Source organism: Bidens hawaiensis, unplaced genomic scaffold (assembly GCF_021521415.1).
Source record: "Bidens hawaiensis isolate Kalapana, Puna unplaced genomic scaffold, B.hawaiensis_p1.1 tig00038543_1, whole genome shotgun sequence".
In the NCBI taxonomy this organism is placed as follows: Eukaryota; Viridiplantae; Streptophyta; class Magnoliopsida; order Asterales; family Asteraceae; genus Bidens; species Bidens hawaiensis.
In genome coordinates, this window is record NW_027505554.1 from 157156 (window position 1) to 169594 (window position 12439).

General features: G+C 34.3%; 1 protein-coding gene across 1 annotated transcript; it reads right to left on the reverse strand.

The window, feature by feature from the left end:
- Positions 1 to 3565: 3565 nt before the first annotated feature.
- On the reverse strand, positions 3566 to 10550 carry LOC143613916 (ubinuclein-2-like). Its single transcript, XM_077087504.1, has 11 exons — positions 10432 to 10550; positions 8874 to 8950; positions 8460 to 8623; positions 7048 to 7147; positions 6230 to 6327; positions 6036 to 6122; positions 5708 to 5824; positions 5030 to 5140; positions 4898 to 4945; positions 4680 to 4778; positions 3566 to 4115 (listed from the first exon to the last, which is right to left on the reverse strand). Exons 2-11 carry the CDS (start codon positions 8938 to 8940, stop codon positions 3879 to 3881), a joined length of 1128 nt encoding a protein of 375 aa, XP_076943619.1. The 5' UTR covers positions 8941 to 8950; positions 10432 to 10550; the 3' UTR covers positions 3566 to 3878.
- Between the last annotated feature and the right edge of the window lie 1889 nt (positions 10551 to 12439).

Below are 12439 nucleotides of genomic sequence, written 5' to 3' on the forward strand. Positions count from 1 at the left end.
TCCCAACTATCACTTTAACTGCCAACGGTCCCAAATTTCACACATGTGTCTGCCACCAGTCCACGACTAACCGAGTACTAACTCCGTTATGTTTTAGCTGACGTGTCCATCCTACGTGTTAAAAAACGTTGACGTGGCTGCCTGCGTCATCTATAAATGCCAGCTCACCAACCGGCTCTCAGCTTTTAATTCCCGCAACCTTCCTTCACGGTTATTCCTCCACTCACAATTTTGTTACGTGATTCCATTCCCCTATATCATATCTAATAATATCTATATACACCCACTCACTATTCATATTCATTTCATTCTATTCATCCACCACAATGTCTCCCGTCACATCTTCAGATCCAACCGCTACCTCACCGGCACCGGCACCACACCTCGCTACCTCCGCCGACTCCTCACCGCCACTTCCTCCGCCTTCACCTTCGCCGTCACATCCACCAGCATCATCAGATCTACCGCCTGCTCCTACTCCGTCGGATAATAAACCACAATCTCATACTCCGGCACCGGAGGCTGCGGACGCTGCTGACGTGTCAAATGTGAAGAGTGAGGAACACGACGGTTCGAAGTCCGGTGGAATGAGCGGCGGGAAGAAGGCCGGAATTGCTTTCGGAGTGATTGTGGCGGCGTGTGTGGTTGGATTTGGTGGAGTGTTGTATAAGAAACGCCAGCAGAATATAAGAAGAGCCGAGTTTAGTTCGGCTGCACGCAGAGAGTTTCTCTAGAATATAAGAAGAGCCGAGCCGAGTTTATTTGGTGAGATATCGATTTGGGTTTAGGGTTTTTTGTTATTAATATACAGGAGGAGAAGGGTTTTTGTTATTAATATACACGCAGGCAGCCACGTCAACGTTTTTTAACACGTAGGATGGACACGTCAGCTAAAACATAACGGAGTTAGTACTCGGTTAGTCGTGGACTGGTGGCAGACACATGTGTGAAAGTTGGGACTGTTGGCAGTTAAAGTGATAGTTGGGACCAGCGCCGGCAAAAAAGACATACTTGGGACCAATAAAAACCAATAGGCCTAAATTATTTCACAAATAAATGAGATGTTATAACCTGGTTTAAAAGCTATATGGGTTTGATGAGATCAAAGACCCATTTATTTTTTTACTATAAAATTGGTTTTTTAATTATAAATAGTATATATCTTTTTTTAAATAAATTATATACTAATTTTTAGTATATCCCTACTTTATAGGATTTTTATATCAAATATTTGGTAAAATTAGTTTTTAATTTGATGAGATGTTATAACCCGTTTAAGAAATATATGGGTTTGATGAGACCCACACTCGTGAATTCGGGCTAAATCAATGAGAACTCACCATTTAAAAATCAAGCAAATCTGGTGACTCAAAAAAAGGGGGAGCGACCACATCACGACACGTTGATTTTTATGGTTTCGTTTATATACATCATAGATGATAGATATATATGCACCTTCATTGAGTAAACATTAACGTACATAAACGAACATTTCATCAGACGCTTACAAACACAATTAAATAAGCATGGCCTCTCTCCGTGTTCGTTCGTTTAGTTCGTGAACGATATTCCTTGTTCATGTTTGTTCATTTATCAAACGAGCGAATGTAAACGAACTTCCCACCAAACAGTTCGCCGAATGTTCGGTTCACTTACAGCCCTACATGTCATACACATGCTATACACTTGATTATGTTGTGTAAATCACTGACTTGAGCATCGATCGGATGAAAACTCTGGTCTTCGACTCCTAACAAGTTCTTTGTTGTTGTGGCCAGGATTTGAATGTAACAGGACAAAAAACGTTAACTGGAATATGTATTTTTATATCAATTGTGCTTGCATGAAAAATCCACCATATATGGATGCCTGTCTTACCTACATGCTATTAATAACAAGATCACATTCACATGTAGTGGCGAATCTAGGAAATATTTTTAAAGAGGTTGGAAAACTTTTTAGTCGGTATTCAGGTGACCATCGCTACATAATATTTTTCCGATCAGTTGCGGTCGCCCGTATCAAGTAATTGGTATATAATTTGTTGGTCCGGTTGGGCCCCTCCGATCGGCTAGAATTGGGTCGGCTCGAGTAATATAGAAAAAAGATAACCAAACAAAAAAATATGTGAAACTTCATTAGAAATGCATAAATAAAATGTCATGTCTAAAATTGTTCTTTACGAGTTTCATTTTTTGAAGCTTAACAAAAATATCACATAGTAAACGCCTTTTTCAATAAAACAAATATAACTATTGTTTAAATTTTTATCACCCATATTATTATGCAAATCAGACTTCACATAAAAGTATTTTCAACTTTTGCGGTTGCGACGGGTAATACGAGAGCTAGCCTCAATAAACAATAAACCAATAGAAATGAATTTGGTGAGCAAACCAACGTATGTAGAAAGTCGAAACATTTTATTTGAAGATTAAAGCACTTATAATCCTTTGAACTCACTTAACAAATTACTTGCATCATTGTAACCTTTTTTTAATAAGTTAGATGTATATTGGGTTGAGAGTTTTGGGCTTAGACTTAAAACTTAGAAATAGATTAATTGAGCATTTGGACATAAATTTGTTTCCATTAAACTCAAATTTAGTTATTTATATATATTTATATAATTATAAATGTAAATTTGTAAGTTTATTTTTTATTATAGCCGCTCTCAAAATTTCATGAGAGTCGTTTTCGAATTTTCACATGGTCTTTTTGTCGTTCACGAAATTCCACATGGGTCGATATCAAAATTTCACATGGGTCGGTTGAGATTTTAACACATATAACACTAAAAAAAATTTCTCACAGGGGTCGGCCGACCCCTGTGCTCTAAAAGTAGGTACGGCCCTTTACGCATGCATATAATACTTGTGTGAATGAAGTCACTCTTGGTAAGGTCATAGGTATACATTCACACTTCTTAACTCCATGTGAGCACTACATCACCTACTTTACCTTATTTTTCACTCCACCTCACTAAGGAAATTGTTTAGCTCCTCTTTACCTCTCTTTATTGAATGTAAAATGGATTTCTTAAATTATTGTGTGTGCATGTAGAGGAATATAACGCCCATTAAAATTTTAACACACCTTGCATTTAACGCCCCTTAACCCATGAAAAGAGTGACATGTCACTCGTTAACCCTTGCCAACTCATTTTTAACACCCTGGGAGTTAAGGTACGTTGGGCGTAATTTCCAACTTAATAGGCGTGTCACGTGTAGGTGACCGGGTTAGACCTATGAGCATGTGGGACTCATTAATATGTAATGAGTTTATGGGGTTGCAATTAAAGTTTTATTATATTTGGTAATGTCTTAGGTAGCAAGTTAGGTTAATCTATATAAACCGCGTTATGGCTAAACATTGTAGATTATGAAGTTGATGTAACCAAGTTATGGTTTATCAAGAATCAAACCGAGTTAGGGTTAGAGAGTTGTAATTAATCAGTTTTTTAGTAATATTTTCTGATTAATATAAACAAGTTATTCGTTAGTTCGTATTTGATTATCGATCTGAGACTTGAAGGTATACCCCTAGACCTAAGAAGCAAAAAAATAAGTATAGCTTAACATAAACTATAACCACTAACAGACGTCCACATAATCTTTACAATTATTTCTAGCTTAAGATGACAATGAGCTTTGCTTTTCTAACCAACATGTAATATTAAACCAAAAGTCATTTTCCTAAGTTGTCCAAAACCAATCTTCAAACAGTAGATGCAAACTTGATGAGAGTATCTGCGTTGTGACCAACTTTTTCCATGGAAATCACCTAGCAACCCGCATGCACCTTTCCACAATTCTTCTGTTTTGAGAACCTCTACAGAAGAGCATAAGCAAATGTACAAAAGTACCCTTTGAAGAGTATTATTGGTTATGATCAAAAAGATACTGACATGAGCCTGCTGATGGTGGGCTGAATCTTTTTGCTGGTGCACTAAGTTTCTGGTTTAGTTCAGGTGTGCCAGGGACAGAAGTGTCCGGAAAAGTTAAAAGAGGGGCATTTGTGTCATTTACCACGGCAGCAACTAACTTAGCTTTTCCATGGAGATCATCATCCAACCATGCGGTAGTCAACGTCTTTCGCTTGCCCTTTTCACGGTCCTGAACATGGTCAATCGATAATTTTTCATTCAATTCATACTGACGTCTTTATGGAGTTGCAGTAATTAAGGGTGTGCGTAAAAACAAAAAAAACAGTTTGTAACCGAAAAACCGTACCCAAAGATAAATCGATGAAATTATTTTATGATTCGGAAAAACCGAATTTTTAGTTCGGTTTCGGTTTTGCATGTAAATAAAGCCGACACAAACCGATTTACGGATTTTCATTTCTTATTTTAAACTTTAAGTAATTTATAAAAATTTAATAAATAATATTACCCATTTTAGCTCAGTCAGATGCATAATAATCAATTAATTATTGTGAATAAAGATATATTGTGAATCAGATAAAGGCCATCACTATATTTGGTAGTGGGAAAGAGCTGATCTTAACTTATTAAATTTTCAATTACAAAAATAAATCCTACTTCTCATAGGAAATCGAAAGGGTACTTAATGCAATTTTCAAAGATTTATATAATCTAGATCTTTATGGCATTACAATAAAAAAGAAGTAAAATATCATGGATACACAGATTATGCAACAAACAAGAAACCGCAAACCTTATCTTGCAAAGCGGTTCTTCGGCGTTCTTTGGAACTACAAATTGCATTCCGTACTCCATGGTTATCCATGGTCCCATTTGGCCATAATGCCGCAAGCTTGGCAATATAAATAAGAAATATCAAATATGTATGACCATTTATATATTGAGCAAATGTCACAAATTAAACAGCAAAGTAATTATAATTTTGTTGCAATTCGGTCATTAAACAAATACCTGAATGTAGAATTTCCGTATTTCCGAGCTTTTAATTTCATCCATACCCTGTCAAGTTCAACATGGTTCATGAAAATATATCACTTACAATGTAACAATATAAAATTATCTGCACTTGTAAGATTAAATCACCTGAACATGAATGTCATAAAAATCACATATTTTATCTTCCATTTCATGGTCCATGGTGTAATTTGCATTAGAAGTTGCATGCAACTCCATAGCCTCGTTATCCGATCCATCCTATTTTGCAAAGTTAGATGTTATGTGTATACAGAATTAAAAGTATGATGAACAACAGCTGCACTTTTGAAAATGGTAAAACATGCAGAAAATGAAGCTGTTTCACAAAATTTGAATAACTGTCATTTACTGTGTTTTTATAAGCCTCCTGAAACAACTCTTGTAGTTTGTTTGGGCCTTGGTTTTATAACGCATGAGTGTACAGCCAAATAAGCTTTATGTACAGCCAAAAGCTGCATCTCTCTCATCTCTTTTACATATCAGCCTTTTAAAAAGTAATGTTTTGTAATCTATTCATCCTTTCGGCTCGTTTAACTTACGAGAGCTCGAGCTCGGCTCGTTTCAAGCTTTATTTCTGAAGCTCAATCTCGGCTCGTGAGTAATTCTTCAAGTTTGGACTCACCAAGCTCGGGCTCAACTTTAACTTTTCAAGATTTTATTTGTATATTTTGGTTTCAAAGTCATAGTCGCTATACTTATATGAACCAATAGAAACCACACGTGTGTCGAGATCAAGCCTAGCTATATGAACCAAGTTTATCCGTGCTGATTAATATATATTTTTACCTTTATTGGATTCCTCAATTTGATCATTTCAATAATTTCCTTTTCAATCTGACCGAATGCAATAGCATCCCCTCCGCATGCTGATATTTCAGATGGAACCATATCCCTCAACCATCTCTATACACACAACAGTAATTCACAGGTTGACCAGTCAATCCTCTATTTGTTTTACTTTCCATAAATAATCTATACATTAAATACAATCAAGTGATAAACTTAAAATGACCACATTTTGGCAATAAAAAAGCATAGGAGATTGTAAACTCTTGAATAAACCTTGGGTGACATTGTATAAAGTACTACAAATGTCACAATTTTCAAAGAATACCTTCAATGTTCTTGGCTTCAGCCAATGCCCAAGAATGCTCAAAAGATGCATATTCAATTCATCTGGAATTCTCCCATGCCTCGAATGCTTAAAGCCCAAAAGCAAAAAACCGAAAAATTGATTAAATTATTCTTCTTGTGTTATTCTCAACATAAAAGGATGTGATAAAATAATGTCATAATGGTTTTAAGTACCGCTAATCTAGCAACAGTCTCAAGCTTTTTCTTAAGTTCCCGAGGCAATTTGCTTTTAGTTCTGACTGCATCTTCAACATCACCATGCAGACGTCTTGCTGCAAAAAATCAAAAAATAAAAAACACAATCCGTTAAATTAAAAATTGTTTGATAAATTCCAAATTTAAACAAGAATTTGTGATTTTAAATTAAAAGTAGGCATGTAAATGAACCAAACGTTCAGTGAACAGTTCGTGAACCATTCGTCAACGATCGTTTACTTAATAAATGAACATGAATACATGTTTCGTTCATTTACGTTTGTCTATGTTCATATATTTAAATTTGTTAGCGTTCGTTAGGTTACGTTTTTTTAAAGTTCCTTTACGTTCGTTTATATATTCATTAAAAGAACTTTGGCCCATTACAACATAGTTCAGTTTTAAAAACCTTTTAGGCCCAACACATTGTTTTTAACATTACTTTTAACGAATTTTAGCTCAGTTATGTTCGTTCATCTATGATCAGTTATATTCGCTTGTTAACATTCGTGAACCGTTCTTTATACTTTTAACGAACAAACATAAGCGAACAAGAACACGTTCATTTTCTATACGAACGAACACGAACAAGAAACCCTTATTCTTTTAACTGTTCATGTTCGATTGTTTGTCTCGTTAAGTTAAACGAATGAACACGAACATGATCAGTCTGTGTTTGTTGGGTTCGTTTACAGGCATAAAATTAATAACTATTTGAAAAACTCCCACAAAAATAAGAATATTGCCATTTTACATTAGGAGGTAACATTAGTTATTTGAAATATGAATGAACTTACAATCTGCAGCCATTGTCTCTAACTCCAACATGGTACTTTCAAGCGTTGAGTCATTCACCATATTGTAAGATTCATCTTTGATATATGTTGGCAAAATATTCTATTAATTTCAAACCTAATATTATTGTAAGTACACATCCAAGTTCACACAATATAAATATGTTATAGCGTATTGCTGCTATAAAGCTAAAAGGTTTGTCGAGCCACAGTTTCACGTGTTGGTTTTATAGTCAAATGTCCAAAATACCCTTGTAATAGTGACAAAACATGGGCATTGAAGTAAAATTAATATCATGTATAGTTTGAGATGATCATCTTTTTATTGTTGATGATCAACAACCTTACATAAATCACTTTTAAAGTGCACATTTAAAAACCAAATGTTGCAATTAGGGGTGTAAACGAGCCGATCCAGTTCGACTAGGCTCAAGCTCAGCTCGTTTAACTTACGAGAGCTCAAGCTCAGCTCTTTTAACTAACAAGAGCTCAAGCTTGGCTCGTTTAACTTACCAGAGCTCGAGCTCAACGTGAGTAGTTTTTCAAGCTTGAGGTCGGCTTGTGAGTATGATTTTTTTTAGCTTGATCCACTCATGTAACATTTATTAATTAATGTATATGCATCTTTGATTATTTTTTATGTATATTTTAATTATAATTTATATATATATATAATTATATATACATATATATACATACACGTGTGTGTGTGTATTAATATATTATTTAGTTATTTTTATCATAACTTTATACATATTAATAATAATTATCATACATATGTATATTGGGTTTGGATCAGATACAAATGAAATTAACGTGCTAAACATGAGAACCAAGTAGAGTAATTATGTAATTACATCATAGAGTAATTATGTAATTACTCTATGATGTAACTACATAATTACTCTACTTGTATATATAATTACTCTACTTGATTCTCACGTTTAGCACGTTAATTTCATTTGTACTTTAACCGTCCCCTATGTATATTAAATAAGAATATATACAAATAATATGCTCATTTAGGCTCGAGTGGACTCATTTAAGCTCGGCTCGATTTGAGCTTTTAGAGAGCGGATCTTGAGTAGCTCACGGGTGGTTTGGTTCGTTTATATCAAGAAATGTGATCAAATCAATTGATTGTGAAAGAGCAAATCATGCTTGGTCAATATGTCGGAGTGATTGCTTCCACACAATTAGCTTGCATGTAACTTGTATTTAACAGTGTCCCTAGATATTAGTCATTGTATAGTATTTATATCTCTCATTGTAATTGAACAATTTGTGGTTTCATAATATATTCAAAACGTTAATAGTTTACACTCCGGGCTGCAATATTCCATATCCACCAAATAATAATGACTAGAAACGTACTTGGGTGCACATGTGCTTGTGTGTTTAGAGTATATACTCACTTCTGCCTGCATTGTATAAGGCATGTTCAGGTCAGGAAGCTCAATTCTTCCATTGTTGACTGAATGTTGTTCGCTTGTTAAACGTACCGATCGAACCCTCGCGTGTCCAATTTTTGTGTTTTTTTGTGGCTTCTGATATAACTGTCTGCTTTTTTGATCTATAACTAGCAATTTACATCACAAAGATAAAAACATTAATGTGATAATACTAATAAGACATCATTGATTGCTTGTTACAAACTTCTGTAACGAAAAATGCCTGTTAAGTTCGGTTAATTATGATGACGAAAACCCGTGACAATACTATTATAGTAATTGTAGTTTCTCAAAAGAAATGGTTTGATAAAAGAACATTGAAAATAAAAGCATACTGCTACGTCTAGGAAACTGTATAAAAGGTTTGCAAGATCTCACTTTTGATCATCCTTCTCTTTCTTAAGAATGATGTTAGAACAGTTGCTTCTTGACTCATCTTCTTCATGAAATCGCTTCTGCAAAAAAAAAAAAAAAGAGGAAAATAATAGTCAAGAGAGTGAATCCTGTTACTGTATACTGAAAGACTAAAATAGATGTACTCGTACTACTCCGTATATTATAGAAAGCAAATTAAGTATAATAGTGTATCATAAAACATGAAGAAAAGAATAACTAGTTTTAGCTATGTTGCTAGTCACAACAGAAACATTATAAACGGTGCAAGAATTTTAAAATAATTTAAAAGCAAATTAGGCAGAAGCTCTAGTGCTCTAAAGATACATTAACTGTGATAACTTTCTAGTCTTTTCTTGTTATAATATATAACTACTTGAATTACCATGTGTGTCACAACCTATATGTTTACATGATCCTATGTGGATTTTCCTACCAATGTGTTATGTAGATTTGAAACCTATATCGATTCTAGTTCAGCCAACTAGGCTTGATCAGCAGAATATATATTTTTTGAAAGCATGTATAAAATGTAAATAATTTCTTTTACTAGATTAGAATAATTTTTTGACAGCATGTGTAAAATGTAAATAATTTCTTCTACCAATATGACCACTTCACTTAGGTCTGCGTTGCCACGATATTGCTCTATGGAAGCGGATGGGCTGTTGGAAGTTCGCCCCGCTTTGTTTTTGGTATGATATTATAACTAGGAAACATCTTTACTCTTTATTATAAAAGGGATTCTAATTAAACAGATATGGGAGAAGGTTGTGTTCACTATATAGTAAAAAGTGATTTGATGTCACGTTTAGATGTCGTTCGTTTAATTTCAAAATTCTATTGCGTTTTATTTGTTAGGTCATTGCTCACTTTTGTATGGTGAGCTTGGTTATAAAAGGCATGAGGCGCTTATGGTTCTCGTCTTCTCGAAGCTGAAGTGTGAGGCGAAGGTGCTAGCATCACCATATAATACTTACAAATCAATTCTAGATAACATAGTCAAAAGCGCAAGGCACAAAGTGCTTGAATTTCGTCTTGGCAGAAAAGTAGGCTTTGAAAATTAGTATTATTCCAAAAAATATAATAAAAAAGACCTAATCTAAATATAATTAAAATCGATCATAGCAACTTCTGTTGCAGCAACTGATCCTATTGCCCAAGATTACACCCAAATCGTTGGATTACGGATTAGTTGAATTTCAAACTACCCGCAAGAGTCAAGTTTAAATCTTTATATATACACCAGCAAAAAAAAAATCCTAATGCAACTTTCCTGAAAATAAAAATATATACCAGATTTTGTTCAATTTGTTAAATCAAGTTCATATTTTTCTTTTCTAACCAATAGGTGCAATATAAAAATCACTAATTAAATGATGTTCCCTAATTATAAAATATTATTATTATATTTTTAATTTGTTGATTTCAGGCATGTATAGCTGCTACAAATTTTGAATAATCTAGCAAACATTAGACTATTAACAAAACAATCATCAGATAATTATTATTAACCAGAAGGAAAAAAAAAAAGAATAGTTACCAGGGAGTCAGGTGGAATGGGAGTAGAATGTTTAAGAAGTTGAAGCCATGAAACAATTGTAGTTTCACCATATTTCAACTCTATCTCAAACCTCTTCCTGTCAGTATCCATTGCAGAGAGTTTGAGATAATTAGTAACTAAGAAGTAAAGAGTAAATGAATTGTGTTATTGAGATGGGTTTGTTACATTTAGGTGCGGCGGGTAAATGAATTGAAGTGGAGTTTACGGTGAGTGAAAGCAAGGTGTCGTAGTTGGTCTGATCTAAAGACAAGATTTAGGACAAGATTGGTCGCTTCGGTTTTGGTGCTTGCCACCATACTTCATTTATGGACATTTGTACCCATACAAAATTGCTTTATTTATTTATGGATTACACCTTTACACATTATTATTAATCCCGTCGTCCTATTAAAAATGTCTATGTTTTGAAAAAAACAAACCAAATTATAATAATGTCTTTGGAAATTGGGTCAATCAATATTATTTATTAATGTTAGTTGTGTATGTTTAAGGGTAAATTTAAAATTTAGCTAATAAACTTTGAAAGTGGACATTTGTAATAGGACAAACAAAAAAGAAAATATTGACACTTTTAATGGGATGGATGGAGTATTTTTTTTAAAACGACGACTTTCTTCTTGTGTTTAACACCGTACTCCTTAAAATGGAGATTTCCGTTGTCACACTACCAGACTATGTTGTCTTAACTGGTCTCACGTTGGCTTTAGAGTTTGGCTTGAGCGTTTCCCCGGGAAACTACCGCTTGACAGTTGTTGTCCCGTCACAAAAGCAGAACTCTCTCGCGTAACACACGGTGGGACGAAAACCCAGATGGGCTCGGAATTCCAACTGGCAACCTCGCAAAACCTAGCTCAAATCCTTCATTGAAATTAAATCCACCAAAAATAACATAAATGAGGATTGAAGTCGACTCTCCACTGAAGAACTCTAAGAAATTTTTCACCACTAAAGCACAAGTGGTGGATTTTAGACATTATTATTACTATTATTAATTTTTTTATAACTAAATCTATATTGTGAACTTGTGGTTTTGATCCATAGTTATTAAAGTTACAGTATGTTTGGTTACACTTTTTAATAGCTTTTAAAGTCTTTTAATGAATAAGAAACATGATTGAAAGACTACTTTTTAATCAATTAAACCTCTTATTAATTAAGTGCTAAATTACCGAACAACTCTTTACACTAGTGTTTAGTATGTATGAAGTCAAAGGCCAAATCCACCCACAGCCATTTCACCTTTTTGCTTCTATAAGTCAACCTATGAAAAGAAGCAACATACGTTACTAGCTACTCATTTAAGTATGAATCAATCAATCAATCATATCCAGTGGGATCTCACCAATAGCAAGCTATAAGTAGGGTCTGGGGATGGTGGGATGTAAGCACATCGTACCTCTATCCAGATGGGATAGAGAGGTGGCTTTCAGGGAGACCCTCGACTCTAAAAACATATGTTTGAGGGAAGATAAGAGGAAATTAAAGTTTAACATTAATATAATTAGTAATAGCCCGTAATAGAATTAGAACTACTAATAAATAAAACTATATAATATATGACATTAAAATAGCATAATGGTGTGTGACCAAAATAAGGTAAACAGTAGCTCCTTTAATAATTCATATCGCCCTAAAAATCCTTAGATTTAATTCTACGTCTCCAAGAACTCCTATCCTCAACCATGTCCCCTGAAAGGTTTAGGTCTATCAAATCCTGCCTAATCCTCTCCTCCCAAGTCAATCTAGGTCGGCCTCTACCCCTCCTCCCCTCTACAGTAATGTTTTCTACGATTCTAACAGGATTCGTCATCTGCCTTCTCTTCACATGACCAAACCATCTCAGTCTCCACTCTCTTATCTTGTCGGATATGTTAGCTACCTCTAATCTCTCCCGTAACACACTTCAAGTCTTCAAGTATGAACTTTCAACAGGTTAATTATGAGTGATTCAATCTATATCTATTGGTGCTTCACCCATGCTTAAACC